General features: G+C 36.8%; 1 protein-coding gene and 1 non-coding gene across 2 annotated transcripts; both read right to left on the bottom strand.

Moving 5' to 3' along the window:
- Positions 1-737: 737 nt before the first annotated feature.
- Positions 738-7,404, bottom strand: LOC111796601 (kinesin-like protein KIN-14N). Its single transcript, XM_023679296.2, has 16 exons — positions 6,554-7,404; positions 6,285-6,429; positions 6,067-6,176; positions 5,195-5,314; positions 4,937-5,119; positions 4,648-4,857; positions 4,498-4,572; positions 4,255-4,401; positions 4,052-4,190; positions 3,845-3,954; positions 2,579-2,740; positions 2,275-2,492; positions 1,468-1,549; positions 1,277-1,381; positions 1,098-1,202; positions 738-1,018 (listed from the first exon to the last, which is right to left on the bottom strand). The coding sequence occupies exons 1-16, from the start codon at positions 6,743-6,745 to the stop codon at positions 863-865; spliced, it is 2,259 nt and encodes a 752-aa protein (XP_023535064.2). The 5' UTR covers positions 6,746-7,404; the 3' UTR covers positions 738-862.
- A 6,688-nt stretch (positions 7,405-14,092) lies between these two features.
- TRNAA-AGC (transfer RNA alanine (anticodon AGC)) lies at positions 14,093-14,165 on the bottom strand. The gene has a single exon. It is a non-coding gene; the product is annotated as a tRNA-Ala (tRNA).
- Between the last annotated feature and the right edge of the window lie 387 nt (positions 14,166-14,552).

Below are 14,552 nucleotides of genomic sequence, written 5' to 3'. Positions count from 1 at the left end.
CCATGACATATTGTCCATTTTCACCTGTTATGTATTGTCGTTAGTCTCATAGTCTTAAAATTAAAACGTGTCTATTATGGAAAAGTTTCCACACCCTTATATAAAGAATGTTTCGTTCTCATCTCTAACCGATGTGAGATCTCATAATCTACCCCTCTCGAGGTCCAACGTCCTCGTTGCACTCGTTTTCCCTTCAAACCAATAAGAGATCTCACAATCCACCCTTTTCCCCTCTTTGGGGCTCAGTGTCCTCGTTACCACACTGCTCGGTGCCTAACTTTGATATCATTTGTAACAGTTTAAGCCCACCGCTAGCAAATATTGTTCGCTTTAGCCTGTTACGTATCGCCATCAATCTCAAGATTTTAAAACGCGTTTACTAGGGAGAGGTTTCCACATGCTTATAAAATGAATGTTTCGTTTCCCTCTCTAACCGATGTGGAATCTCACAATCTCACCTCCCTTCGAGGCCCAACGTCCTTACTGTCACTCGTTCCCCTCTCGAACCAATATGGGATCTATGAAGGATCTGCTTCCTTTTCCACCATTCTTCTGTTCTTGTTCATAATTACTTTCCCTTTTGCAAATGTAATTTAATGCAGCTTTAAAGATGCAAAATCAAGATAAACAGCACAGTGAGTGTCACAAATTATAGCTCAACTATCTCGAAAGGAAGACGATACCGATCGGGCAAACAAGAACGACAAGTTGCAGCATGCTTGGCACAATTAGAGAGATTTGATGATAAAAAGAATCTTACTTTCATTAATACAATCAGATCTCGATCGCTATACACAACTAAGCCTAAGTCAGAATCATTCTCATATTTCACTATCGATTCGGCAAAGCTCGAGCATAAATCTTAAGGTTGAGTATTGGTTAGACGTCGAGGAGTACCTATCTCACAAGCATTAACCCGGGCAGCGAAGCGAAGCGAGCAGAGTGACTCACTGGCCGAGGACGAATCAGGAGAGATATTTACAAACATCAACGTCTTCGAATCTCCGCCCAGACATGGCTAGAATTAGAACGATTATATGAGAAAATGACATTCCAGATACAGTCTTAAGAGCACGGATTTATGAATGAACAGGTACCTGAAGAAGATAGGTAAGCTTCGAGTTTCGAAATGGAACGTGTTCTTTCTTCTTCGCCAAAGCAAATATAACATCGCTTAAAGACGATAAACTTCGATTTATGGCCTAATTCCAAACAAGAAAATTAAAAGATTATGAGCGGAATTTATAACAAAGATATGAGAGTAGCAATGAATTACTTGGGTTTCTTTCAGTCGATCTCCGGTTGACCCGCTCTTGGAAAGACGCTCGCTCCCGGCAAGATCGATTAAGTTCAAAATGCCTTGTACTTGTTGATCGGTACTCTAGCGAATTCAAAATCATTAGAGCGAGTGCATGGATAACATGGAGTAGAGGAACTCGAATTATAAATGGTGAGACGGTAAATTACCTCGTTGATACCGGATATTTTGAGAGTGAACACGAAATGACTTCTTGATGATTGCTCGTTCATTTGGGTTTTGCCAACAGATCTAAGGAAAAAAAAAAAAAAAACAATGCATTTAAGAGGAACGTCTATCAAGTAAACATGGAATACTTGCGGTGAGGCTTGATGATAAATAAGCAACGACATTGTAACAGCTCAAACCCACCGCTAACAGATATTGTCCTCTTTGGGCTTTTCCTTTCGGGCTTCCCCTAAACATTTTTAAATCGTGTCTACTAGGGAGGGGTTTCTACATCCTTATAAAGAATGTTTCGTTCTCCTCAACCGATGTGGGATCTCACAATCCACCCCCTTCAAGGTCCAGAGTCCTCGCTGGCACTCGTTCCTTTCTCCAATCAATGTGGGACCCCCCAATCCGTCCCCTTCTGGGCTCAATGTTCTTGCTGGCACACCGCCTCGTGTCCACCTCCCTTCGGGCCTCAGCCTCCTCGCTAGCACATCGCCCGGTGTTTGGCTCTGATACCATTTGTACAAGCCCACCGCTAGTAGATATTGTCCTCTTTGGACTTTCCCTTTTGAACTTCACCTCAAGGTTTTTTAAAACGCGTCTTAGGGAAAGGTTTCCACACCCTTAGAAAGAATGTTTCGTTCTCCTCCCCGACCGATGTGGGATCTCACAGACATCATTATGTCGAAAATAACATACTAATCGGAACGTATATAGCTACATCGAAAAAGTGAGCATTGTGCATTGCATGTTACGAGCATTAGTGGAAGTCCATATGAACGCAAATGAAGCAATTATTATACCTGCTCCGAGAAGCTTGCTCTAATAGAAACGAGACCTCCCTAGCGCTACGAACATCCACGACTGTAAGATCCGAAACTTGAGTATTTCCACTTGCATCGTGTTTGATTGCGTACGGTTTTATAGGAGAACCATTTTCAGTTCTTAGCATGACCGGAGCTGATCGATTTGTTGATAGTAAATCATAGATCGTTTCGTTGTATATTTCCAACATCGATACCTAGAAGACGTTGAGAAGTTCAACAAAAATGTTCTAGAATATGACAACAGAAGAGACACATACAATAGATGTTCTTTCTTTCTCACCTGCATTTCATATTTCCAACCCTGGAGTTGAAGAGATTGTCTCGTTTGAAATATTTGTTCCAACGATCGAGGTATCAGTCCCTTCTCCTCGAGGAGCCCTGGTCGACCCATCATCGTATAGGTTTTTCCCGAACCCGTTTGTCCGTAGGCGAATATGCAAACCTATCAGAAATAGCATTCACTAATGAACTTGAAACAGTCTGATGAAATAACTCAATTGTCTTATCTGAATTAATATCCTGCAGAAAGCAATCTTTTAGCAGTGATAAATATAAGTTTAGGTATGCACATGTGAGATCCCACGTCGGTTGGGGAGGAGGGTGTGGAAACCTCTCTCTAGGAGACTCGTTGAAAAATGGGAAGCCCGAAAGGGAAAACTCAAAGAGGACAATATCTGCTAATGGTGGGTTTGGGCTGTTACAAATGGTATCAGAGCTAGACACCGGGCGATGTGCCAACGAGGAGACTAGGCTTGAAAGGGGGTGGACACGAGGCGGTGTACCAGCAAGGACGCTGGGCACCGAAGGGGGGTGGATGGGGAGGTTCTACATCGATTGGAGAAGGGGACGAGTGTCATTGAGGATGCTGGGCTCCGAAGGGAGGTGGATTGTAAGATCCCACATAGGTTAGGGAGGAGAATGAAGCATTCTTTATAAGGGTGTGGAAACCTCTCCCTAGGAGACGCGTTTTACAAACCTTGAGGGGAAGCCCGAAAGGGAAAGCCTAAAAATGACAATATCTGCTAGCGGTAGGCTTGGACTGTCACAAATGGTATCAGAGCTAGACACCGGGCGATGTGGCAGCGAGGAGAAAGCTTGGAAGGGGGGTGGACACGAGGTGGAGTACCAACAAGGACGCTAGGCCTCGAAGGGGTGGATTGGGAGGTCCCACATCGATTGGAAAAGAGAACGAGTGTCAGCGAGAATACTGAGCCCCGAAGGGAGGTGGATTGTGAGGTCCCACATCGGTTGGGGAGGAAAACGAAACATTTCTTATAAGGGTGTGGAAACCTCTCCCTAACATACGTGTTTTAAAAACCTTGAGGGGAAACCCGAAAGGAAAAGTCCAAACAGGACAATATCTGCTAGCGAAGGGCTTAGGCTGTTACAACACATGTGCTCGAATCGGATTCCTAAACTATTTTCATCGACCATTCAAGTTCGTTTTTTTTTTCCTTTTGTCAGAAGTTGGAAGATATTGCTCCAAATATTCAAGAAAATCGGTCAAAATATCGAAATAAATCCTTCGATGATGCTATATTATTACCTTATATCCATCGAGGGCACTTTGAACGAGCTGGGAAATCTCTACAAAGACGTCTTCTTGTGTTGCTTCTGGAGCGAAAACCTTGTCATATGAGAAAGAATGTCTTTGTCCTGACATTATGCAATATCACATTGAATTACGAGAGCTCGAGGGCAACGTATCATACGAAAACAATAAGGTAGGCATGAATATTGTTCATAAGTATACCATTTTGCACGAGATCAATCCCTCGTCCAAGAGATTCCACCGACGACGGATACGAGATAAAATTTCCTTCGGGACTAGAACGTTCATCAGGTAACAGAGGTCGTACTCGACAAAATACACGAATGTTCCCTTTCAATTCCTGTATTACAGGAGAGCCAAATGAGTATCAACAATACAGTGGTTGACAAGAACATGGGCATTACCAAGATGGTATTGTGCAATTTTTTCCGAAGCTTCTCTCCTTCCATAAGCTTATTTTCGGCATCGGCAAGTCGTTGTTGTAACTCACGTACGAGCCTCTTTTGATCTTCGAATTCATGCATCGTCTCCATCGCAGTTAGATCAGAGACCTAGCACGAGAAATGCAAAACCCACTTGATCATCTTAACGTTAAACGCTTTCAGCGTAAAATAACTAGTTTGATGTCTTTGAAGTCATTTACGAACCTGCAGCTTGTTTTCTGCAGCAGCTAGATGATTTTGCAATGTTCTTAGCTCGATACTTTGTGAAGAACACGTTGCCTGTAAAAGAACTCGAAGATCATTAAACGACTTCTAAATTCCGACTTCTAAACAAATAAGGATCAATGTAAGAACCTCTAATTCATTTGTTTTTTTCTTCATTTCGTTCAGCTCCTCGCAGTACTTTCCCGCAGACTCCCTGCACTTCTCTACTTCATCCGACAAATTCTGAACCAGAGATAGTTGACGATCTCGATCGTCTCGAACCTGTTGTATTTCTCTTCTTAAACACGTAACTTCGTTCATCATAGCATCCTTTTGCTTTACTGCTTCGTCTTGAGAAGCCTATAATCACAATCCAGACATTGCTGATTCACGACAGACTGTACAAATGCACGACGAATCTTATAGTAACGATACTCACTTTAGATAGAGCAAGTTCACCCTTGATCATACCGAGATCCTCCACCATGGCAGCTTTTTCTTTCTCTACGCGTTTGAGGTCATCCTCAGCTGTCGAAAGCTCCGTATGAAGTTTGCCGTTATATTGCTGTAAACTAGTAATGTAATCTTGCAACCGCTTGTACATTTCGTTAAGAGACGATATCTGCAGAATTCCCACGAGTTAATGTCAGAACATTTGTTGTGTTTAGTACATTGATCAGTTCGGTTTCGATTCTACCTTTTGATTCGCACTCGAGAGCTCACGTTGAGCCCTTGCAAGCTCCTCAAAGGCTGAAGCCTGTGACCTCTCCATGATCAACCTAGCCTCTTTCTCCTTGGTGAGAGATTCTACTGCAGCCTGACAGTGACCATCAAAATCTAAGCAACACGGTAACAGCCCAAGCCTACCGTTAGCAGATATTGTCCTTTCCCTTTCGGACTTCCCCTCAAGGTTTTTAAAACGCGTCTGCTACAGAGAGGTTTCCACACCCTTATAAAGAATGTTTTTTTTCTCCTCCCCAACCGATGTGACGATCAAATTCTAAGCAACAATGTAACAGCCCAAACCTACCGCTAGCAGATATTTGTCCTCTTTGGGCTTTCCCTTTCAAGCTTCCCCTCAAGTTTCGTGCCTACCGCTAGCCGATATTGTCCTCTTTGGGCTTCCCCTCAAGGTTTTCAAAACGCGTTTGCTACGGAGAGGTTTCCACACCCTTATAAAGAATGTTTCGTTCTCCTCCCCAACCGATGTGGGATTTCACAATCCATCCACCTTCAAGGCCCAACGTCCTCGCTGACACTCGTTTCTCTCTCCAATCGACGTGGGATCTCACAATCCACCCCTTTTAGGGTCCAGCATCCTCGCTAGCACACTGCCCAGTGTCTAGCTCTAATACCATTTGTAACAACCCAAGCCCACCGCTAGCAAATATTATCCTTTTTGAGCTTTCCCTCTCGGGCTTCCCCTCAAGGTTTTCAAAACACGTCTACTAGAGAGAGATTTCCACACCCTTATAAAGAATGTTTCGTTCTCCTCCCCAACCGACGTGGGATTTCAAAACACAACAAGACTTCCAACACTAACACTCAAAAGCACGATACAAAGCTTACCAACTTATCCGATTCTTCTTTCGAGAATTTCTCTTGCAAAAAAGCATTGTTCTTCCTAAGCTCCACAACAATTGAATTCAATTCTTCCTCTTTCTTCTTCACTATCATCTCTATCGAAAAACAAATACAAACAACAACAACAAAAAAACGGTCAATAAAAAGCAAAAATGGCTTAACAATCATACAAAACATCAAGAACACAAGATCTTGAAAGATACCCATTTCACTGAACTTGATCTCAGAGGACTCCAACTCATCTTGTAGCTTCTTCTGCTCTAATAAGTAGCTATATTCAAGTTCTTGGAACCATTTGATGCATTGTTTAAGCTTTTTAATGTATTCAACCATGTTATCACATTTTTCCTGAAAGCCAACAAAAGGGTATCATCAAAAAGTGCCATAGCCACCAAAAACTTCTCAAATTCAAGCAACCCTTTGAACTGATCTAAGAAAAAAATGGTATCAGCTCTGAAAATGAGGGACTGACCTTAAGATTAAACCTATCCTTCCTTTTAAGCTTCTCATTCAACAGAGCCTCAACGTCTTCTTTAGTGAACTCAATGCCACCATAATCAGAGCCAGCAATGCTCGTCGGAGTACTAGTAAGACAAAGCTCCTGTCCGCCGTTAACCACCGAGAAGGCCAACCGAGCCCTTCCATTAGTCGGTGTTCCAACCATTATAGCCTCTAAAATCACTCACCCCTAATCTATAACACCCAGTTCATTACCAAAAGAGATAGAACAGAGAGGTGATGATGGATCATAATCCAAACCCAAAAGAGGCAAAAACAACACAAAAAACAAGAAACCCAGAACAGGGAAATCGCTCAAATCTTGAAAAATGGAAGAAAATACTGAATCTAAGACATGGGGAGAGGGAATGAAGCGAAGATCAACAGAAAAACAATATAATATTAGAAGAAGAAGAGGCAAAAAAAAGAGTTAAGCATGTAGTTGTGGGGCCATTGATTGCATTTAAAGCTAACGATTATGGATGTATATGTACTGCAGCCGCTTGCTTGAACGAGCAGGAAAGGGGCTCAAATGGGTGCACAGAAATGGCCAAATGGGGCTCTGGGGAGTATAGATTTGGAGTATAAACTTGTAAAAACCTAGCCGGGAAGAGGGATTTTGGGGGAAAATCGTGGGATCTTGGCGTTTTGAGCAGAGAATTTCATGGGTTGTTCTTGTTTGGTATAGAAAAACACGGATTCCTGGCCTTTTTGAAATTTTTTTTTACTGTTATCAATGGAGAGGGGAAATTTTTTTAAATGGGGTTTTGGAGAATCGGATGGGAAGCATGTGAGTTGTTGTTTAGGGGATGAAGATCATGAAGCCACGTTTGTTTTCGGTCCCGCCGATTCCATAAATCCATTTCGACAGATCTCAGAAAATAAATATAAGAACAAAAGAAAATCTTTGTTTGGATAAAGATTTTAGCTAAATATATTGTATATTATTGTTTAGTGTTTCCCATGTTTTTCTAACTAAATTCTTTGCTAAGTTTCATAATTGGATGAGTAAAAGATTTGAACCATAGATATTTAGAATGATATTAATGTATTTATTTACTTCGAATTGGTTTCAATAATTTATCACTAATTTCTTCGAGTTTTTATTTATTTACTGAGCTATGTTCGAATTGGTTTCAGTAGTTTATCACTAATTTCTTCGAGTTTTTATTTATTTACTGAGCTATGTTTGAATTGGTTTTAGTAGTTTATCACTAATTTCTTCGAGTTTTTATTTATTTACTGAGCTATGTTCGAATTGGTTTCAGTAGTTTATCACTAATTTCTTCGAGTTTTTATTTATTTACTGAGCTATGTTTGAATTGGTTTCAGTAGTTTATCACTAATTTCTTCGAGTTTTTATTTATTTACTGAGCTATGTTCGAATTGGTTTCAGTAGTTTATCACTAATTTCTTCGAGTTTTTATTTATTTTCACTAGTTTATCACTAATTTCTTCGAGTTTTTATTTATTTACTGAGCTATGTTCGAATTGGTTTCACTAGTTTATCACTCATTTCTTCGAGTTTTTATTTATTTACTGAGCTATGTTCGAATTGGTTTCCCTAGTTTATCACTAATTTCTTCGAGTTTTTATTTATTTATTGAGCTATGTTCGAATTGGTTTCACTAGTTTATCACTAATTTCTTCGAGTTTTTATTTATTTATTGAGCTATGTTCGAATTGGTTTCACTAGTTTATCACTAATTTCTTCAAGTTTTTAAAGTTTAATAATTGGAGGAGCAAGCGATCGTCACTAATCTCTTCGAGTTTTTAAAGTTTAATAATTGGAGGAGTAAGAGATCGAACCATCGATATTTAGAATGATAATTATGTATTTATTCACTGAACTATGTTCGAATTGGTTTCACTAGTTTATCACTAATTTCTTCGAGTTTTTAAAGTTCAATAATTGGAGGAGTAAGAGACCGAACCATCAATATTTAGAATAATAATGATGTATTTATTCACTGAACTATTTTCAAATTGGTTTCACGTTAAAATTTTAGTCTCTGACCGTAAAAGGTGGAAAAACATAACGTTGGTATATTTTAAAGAAAAAAAAAACATCAATTTTTACTTATAAACTCGAGAGAGAAGAGAGTTAATTTAGTTCAATAGTTGTTAGTTAGAAATTGAGTCATCGATTCTCAGTGACAATTGACGTTTTATTCACTGAGTTATGCTCAAATTGACTCAACTTTTACCACGAGGTAAAAAAAACGAAAGAAAATTCTCGACACCTACTAATGCATAAATAATAAATTTTTACCTTAAATTGATTGAACTTTAATTATCAATAATTCAAATGTTACTGTAAAAATAACGTGTTTAATTTTACGAGACTGGTCTTGTGGTAATATTTAAATTTAAAAAAAATAGTTTAAAATAACAGTAAAAAGTAAAAATAATGTTTGGTTGGATTAAAAAAAAAAGTAATTAATAAATGAGAAAATAAATATGGTTGCTTACTTAGAAGACAATGCCACCTCAAAAAAGAAATAAATTTTCTAAAATAATATATTAAAGACAAAATTCCCTCACCTAATAATTGATTGATTAAAATTTTAAGAAAATTACAATTATTATTATTACTATTATTATTAATATTTGTATTAATTTAAATAAATAATAATTACTTTTCTCTAATGGCAATGAGGAAGAAGTTGTTGGTATCTCAATTCATTTTTTGGTGCTCAGCTGCAACCCTTTACAAGCCTTCTTCTTTACCCTATCTCTCTCGATCTAGTACTACGTGCTCGGGTTTTGAAATTTGTCAACGTCGGTACATGTGTTCGGTAAAAACCCATTATAGCTTCGACCGAGATTTTAGGGTTTTGAATTTTTTATCCTCACGTGTTAGAGGTTCTGTCAACTTGAGCATAGTTCAATTAGTTAAGGTATTATAACATCGACTAAGACGTTTGAAATATTCCTATCACACAGCACGCTCGTAAATACTCGAGCTTTTGAAATTTGGTTAAGTTGAATATATAGTTCAGCTCATTTAGGTATTATAACATCGGTCAGAAGTTCAAATCTCCATGCTCGAAAGTAGATAATCTCTCTCTCTCTCTCTCTCTCTCTCTCTCTCTCTCTCTCTCTCTCTCTCTCTCTCTCTCTCTCTCGATTTTGTAGTACATACTCGGGCTTTTGGAATAACTTAACGATTTGAGTATCATTCAACAACTGGCTACCGACGTCAAATATTCAAATCCTCCCGAAGCTTCATTCTCCGAATATTGTAGGATTAACATGTATTATCGGTTTTCAAGTTATTCAAATTTTACACAAAAAGTAGAATTTTCTTTCATCATAAAGTGATAGGCTCGAAGAACAAGTCTATAACTTTGGTTTCAAACCGTCCCAGTAACAAACACTTGAAACCCAGTATAACAAACTCTTGTTACACGAGACATATAACGTTTCGAGACTGTGTTTTTTTGTAATTGAGGTCGGGAAGAGAATTCAGTGTGATTATAATTCGTTATTGTAGACAGCAGTGTTTCTCCAACCTCGGTGTTTTTCCCATAAATTAACTTATTTGCTTATTCCATATTCCGGCACTAGAACAAGCTACTTTTCTCGATACTCACGTAGCTACGATCAATCGAAATGAACATAACCCGAAAAAAATGTTTTTTTTTTTAAACAATTGAATCTGCCGACACTAACATATGAAACTCAAAAGACATTGACTTGTGTCCTTATTTAAAAGCATTAGCTACACCTTTCTTCACCAAAAGGAACAAAGACAACGACAGATCCCTAATGTCCTATTCCCTTTGATGTTAATGGATGCCCTTTTTAATATTCCAAAATTAAAATTAATTCCTTTTTTTTTTTTAATTGTCGGTGCTAATTATTACAATAATTCCACTGTTTTTTTTTTAAATCAAGCCCTTTTCTGTAATTTCATAAATATTTTTAAAAAAATTATAGTCTAGGACCATGTTTCTTCAAAATTTATAAGATTGGATTTTACCAAAATGCCCATAATGAGCTGCAATAAATATATATATATATATATATATATATATATATATATATATAAAAGAAATAATGTGAATTTAATTAACTAAATGTATTAATTAATCATTTATTCGAGTTCTCGATTTAAATATTTGTTGTTATTTTAATATGGTTAAATTAATAAAAAAAATATTTATAAAATTTATACTTTATCTAAAAAAAATATTCTTCAACTTTCAAAACTTTAAGAGTGATTTTGGATGGAAACGGTTAGTATTTTGTTTAGAAAATACCCTTTAATTTTTTTTCTCGAGGGAATTTTAAGAGTATTAATGTTATTTTTGAAAATTTATGAGAGTTTTTTAAAAAGATTATTTTTTTAATTAAAAAAAAAAAAAAAAAACCACCACTCCTGGGCCTGTGAGCTACTCTGTGGCACATACATGTGTCACAATGTGAGCGAGCGTGTCGAGACGAGTGTCTTGGGTGACTTCCTTTGAAATGGGTTTTTCAAGGACAGTACTGGGCGACACGTGTGTGCCGGTATTGCGCCCCAGTCCGCGAGTTGGAGGTTGCTACATACACCCGTTATCTGGCACGGTATCCGTAAATAACATGGTATTGGCATGTGAGGGCCAGTGCCTCGAAAGAATCCAGATGGATGGATGTTCGAGAAGTCCCGATGAGATGAGCGACACGCGGGCTCGTTCTCGATGGCATGACTAAGTGAGTTGTGATGACCGACGACACCTTGAGACTCGGGATTATGTCAAGACATATGGGCCATGTCGATGGAGATCAAGATGGCAAGATAAGACGCGATGGTGCATTGAGAGACCTTGGACCCAAGCAGAGGCAAGATCAAGCCGAATGACTTGGCCTAGTATAGAGGCAAGTCGAATGCACGCGCAGGCGGCGTGTGTGATCGAATAAGCTTGGATTCCACACAAGCGATGTTCGATTGGCGAAGACAAACCTCGCCTAAGGTCCAACGAAGCCACCAAGCCGAGACGAAAAACATATATGGGGCTTAGTTCCCTTAAGGCTGGTCACGATAAAAAATATAGGACTGTGATAGTTGAAACCCTTTGAAAGTTCAAAGATATTTTTAAAACAAATTATTAATTATTTGTGTATGGGCAAGATCGAATCTTTGACCTTTCTTAATCGAGAATAGTATATATCTTAACCAGTTGAATTATATACGTTAAAATTAAGAAATAAAATGAAATAATGTAAAGGGTAATTATAAACATTATAATGGTGATTAGATTAATAATGATTAGGGCTTAATATGATAAGAAGTTGACCTAATTTGCTGCAGCTTCAAGCATTGCAGATTACAGGTCCCAAAAATGCCTATTTTTTAGGGCCTTTTTCAACTTAGGGTTGGTGTTTTATTATTATTATTATTATTATTATTATTATTATTATTATTATTATTATTATTATTATTATTATTATTATTATTATTATTATTATTATTATTATTATTATATATATATATATATATATATATATATATATATATATATATATATGAATGCAAAACATAATAATAGCCACTAGGGAAAAACAATGGACTTGACTATAAATGTATACATTCATATATTAAATACTTTGCAATTTAAACAAAACCCTAAATGTCGTTTCAGGTACCTATGACGGGTTTTCTTGAATTTAAACGTCTGAAGTGTTATTCTCTGCTGTTGAATGAATTTAAGATATTTATGATGAATTTTCTTGAATTAAAATGTCTGAAATGTTGTTCGTTGCTGTTGAATGAGTTTCAGATACTTATGACGGATTTTCTTGAATTTATATGTCTGAAATGTTGTTCGTTGTTGAATGAGCTTTCAGATACTTCTGACGGGTTTTCTTGAGCTTTTAGATACTTTTGATGGGTTTTCTTGAATTGATATGTCTGAAATGTTATCCATTTCGGATAACTATGACGGGTTTTTATTGAATTTATGATTGAATGAGTTTTCAGATAATTATTGTGATGTCCCACATTGGTTAGGGAGGGGAACAAACCACCATTTATAAGGGTGTGGAAACCTTTCCGGCCGTTACAAATGGTATCAGAGCCAGACACTGAACGATGTGCCAGCCTTCTTGCTGGGTCCCAAAGGAGGGTGAATTTGGGGGCAGTCCCACATCGATTGGAGGAAGGAAAGAGTGTTCAATTAGTTCGGACTTGTTTATTGTTGAATTGGGACCGTTCAATTAGTTCAGACTTATTTATTGTTGAATTGGGACCGAGACAAAAAAAGCTCTTCTATCGAGCGATGACGCTGGGCCCCGAAGGGGGGTGGATTGTGATGTCCCACATTGGTTGAAGAGGAGAATAAACCACCATTTATAACGCTGGGCCCCGAAGGGGGGTGGATTGTGATGTCCCACATTGGTTGAAGAGGAGAATAAACCACCATTTATAAGAGTGTGGTGGATTGTGATGTCCCACATTGGTTGAAGAGGAGAATAAACCACACTTTATAAGAGTGTGGTGGATTGTGATGTCCCACATTGGTTGAAGAGGAGAATAAACCACCATTTATAAGAGTGTGGTGGATTGTGATGTCCCACATTGGTTGAAGAGGAGAATAAACCACCATTTATAAGAGTGTGGAAACCTTCACCTAGCTAGCGAGGAGAATAAACCACCATTTATAAGAGTGTGGAAACCTTCACCTAGCTAGCAGACGCGTTTTAAAGCCTTGAGCCCCGAATGGCAATATCAGCTAGCGGTGGACCTGAGCCATTACAATTATGATGGATTTTTTTAATTTGAATATCAAATTAATTTCACAATATTAGTTGAAAATGAAAAAAAAAAAAAAAAAAAAAAAACCATTTGACCTGAGACAATGATAGTAAAATAAAAAATAAAAAAAATTGTGATGATATATATATATATATATATATATATATATATATATATTTTTTTTTTTTTCTTTTTTAAATTGTCACAATTTGAAAATGTCAAAATAAATAAATAAATAAATAAATAAATAAATAAATAAAAGAGATGCCAAGACTCCATCAAACAATTTACAAGGTCGGCAGGCCTTTTCTATTTCTCTTAAATAGTTTTTTTTTAATAAAAAAATCAATTTTATAGAGAAAATAATAATTATGTAATAAAAAAAAAGAGAGGAAATTATGAACATTATCAATGTCAATTAATGACTAAGTCATAAATATATTAAATTAAAATTAGAAAATAAAAAAGAGGCAAGTCATAAATTTAAATTCTTATATTTTATAATAAATTATTGGCTTACTCATTTTTAATTATAAATAAAGTCAATATCAACACATTTTTATATTTATTTAAGGTATTATTAATTCACCACTGTTTTATCAAGTCAATTAATATTTAAATAATTAATTATTAAATGCTATTCAGGGAATTTTTAAAATAAAATAAAGGAAGAGTAATAAATTAATATGAGGAAAATTGGAAGCATTAGGATTGGGCCGATTGGATCTGGCCCAAGCCCACTTCTGGAAAAAGGGGGAAAAAAAGGGGAAGAAATGGAGATGCGGGGTATCGATCCCCGTACCTCTCGCATGCTAAGCGAGCGCTCTACCATCTGAGCTACATCCCCATTGATGAATGTCTCAGTATATATATTATAGTTATTTTGTTTTTATTTTTCCTCTCTTTTTTTATTTTTATATTTTTCATAAAAATCGAAAGACTAAATTAATAAAAATACCTCTAAAATTCTAAATAGTTAATTAAAATTTTGTTCGAAAATCGACATTATGTAGCTCATGATGTTCGATAGAAAATCCAAGGTCGTGCATTCGACCTGTAATTGTGCTAATATGAACACTTTTCAACTTATTAAAATATATATCATCAACCAAAACGTTTAAAAATGCAATGTAATTGTCAACGTTTGACTAAAATACAGTATTATCGAAAGTTAGGAGTTCAAATTCTCGACTCACATGACTAAAAAAAATATTTATTAAACATTTTCTAAAAT

The sequence above is a fragment of the Cucurbita pepo genome, chromosome 6 (genome assembly GCF_057944985.1).
Source record: "Cucurbita pepo subsp. pepo isolate OVF chromosome 6, ASM5794498v1, whole genome shotgun sequence".
In the NCBI taxonomy this organism is placed as follows: Eukaryota; Viridiplantae; Streptophyta; class Magnoliopsida; order Cucurbitales; family Cucurbitaceae; genus Cucurbita; species Cucurbita pepo.
This window is presented reverse-complemented; position numbering and strand designations above follow the sequence as displayed.

What these genes read in the sequence shown, in the direction of transcription:
- LOC111796601 (XM_023679296.2), bottom strand. Translation starts at nt 6,745, where the DNA reads ATGGTTGGAACACCGACTAATGGAAGGGCTCGGTTGGCCTTCTCGGTG. An exon ending in AATTGCACAATACCATCTTG is followed by an intron (nt 4,191 to 4,254) that starts GTAATGCCCATG and finishes CCTGTAATACAG; the next exon opens with GAATTGAAAGGGAACATTCG. An exon ending in ATCGACTGAAAGAAACCCAA is followed by an intron (nt 1,203 to 1,276) that starts GTAATTCATTGC and finishes GTTTGGAATTAG; the next exon opens with GCCATAAATCGAAGTTTATC.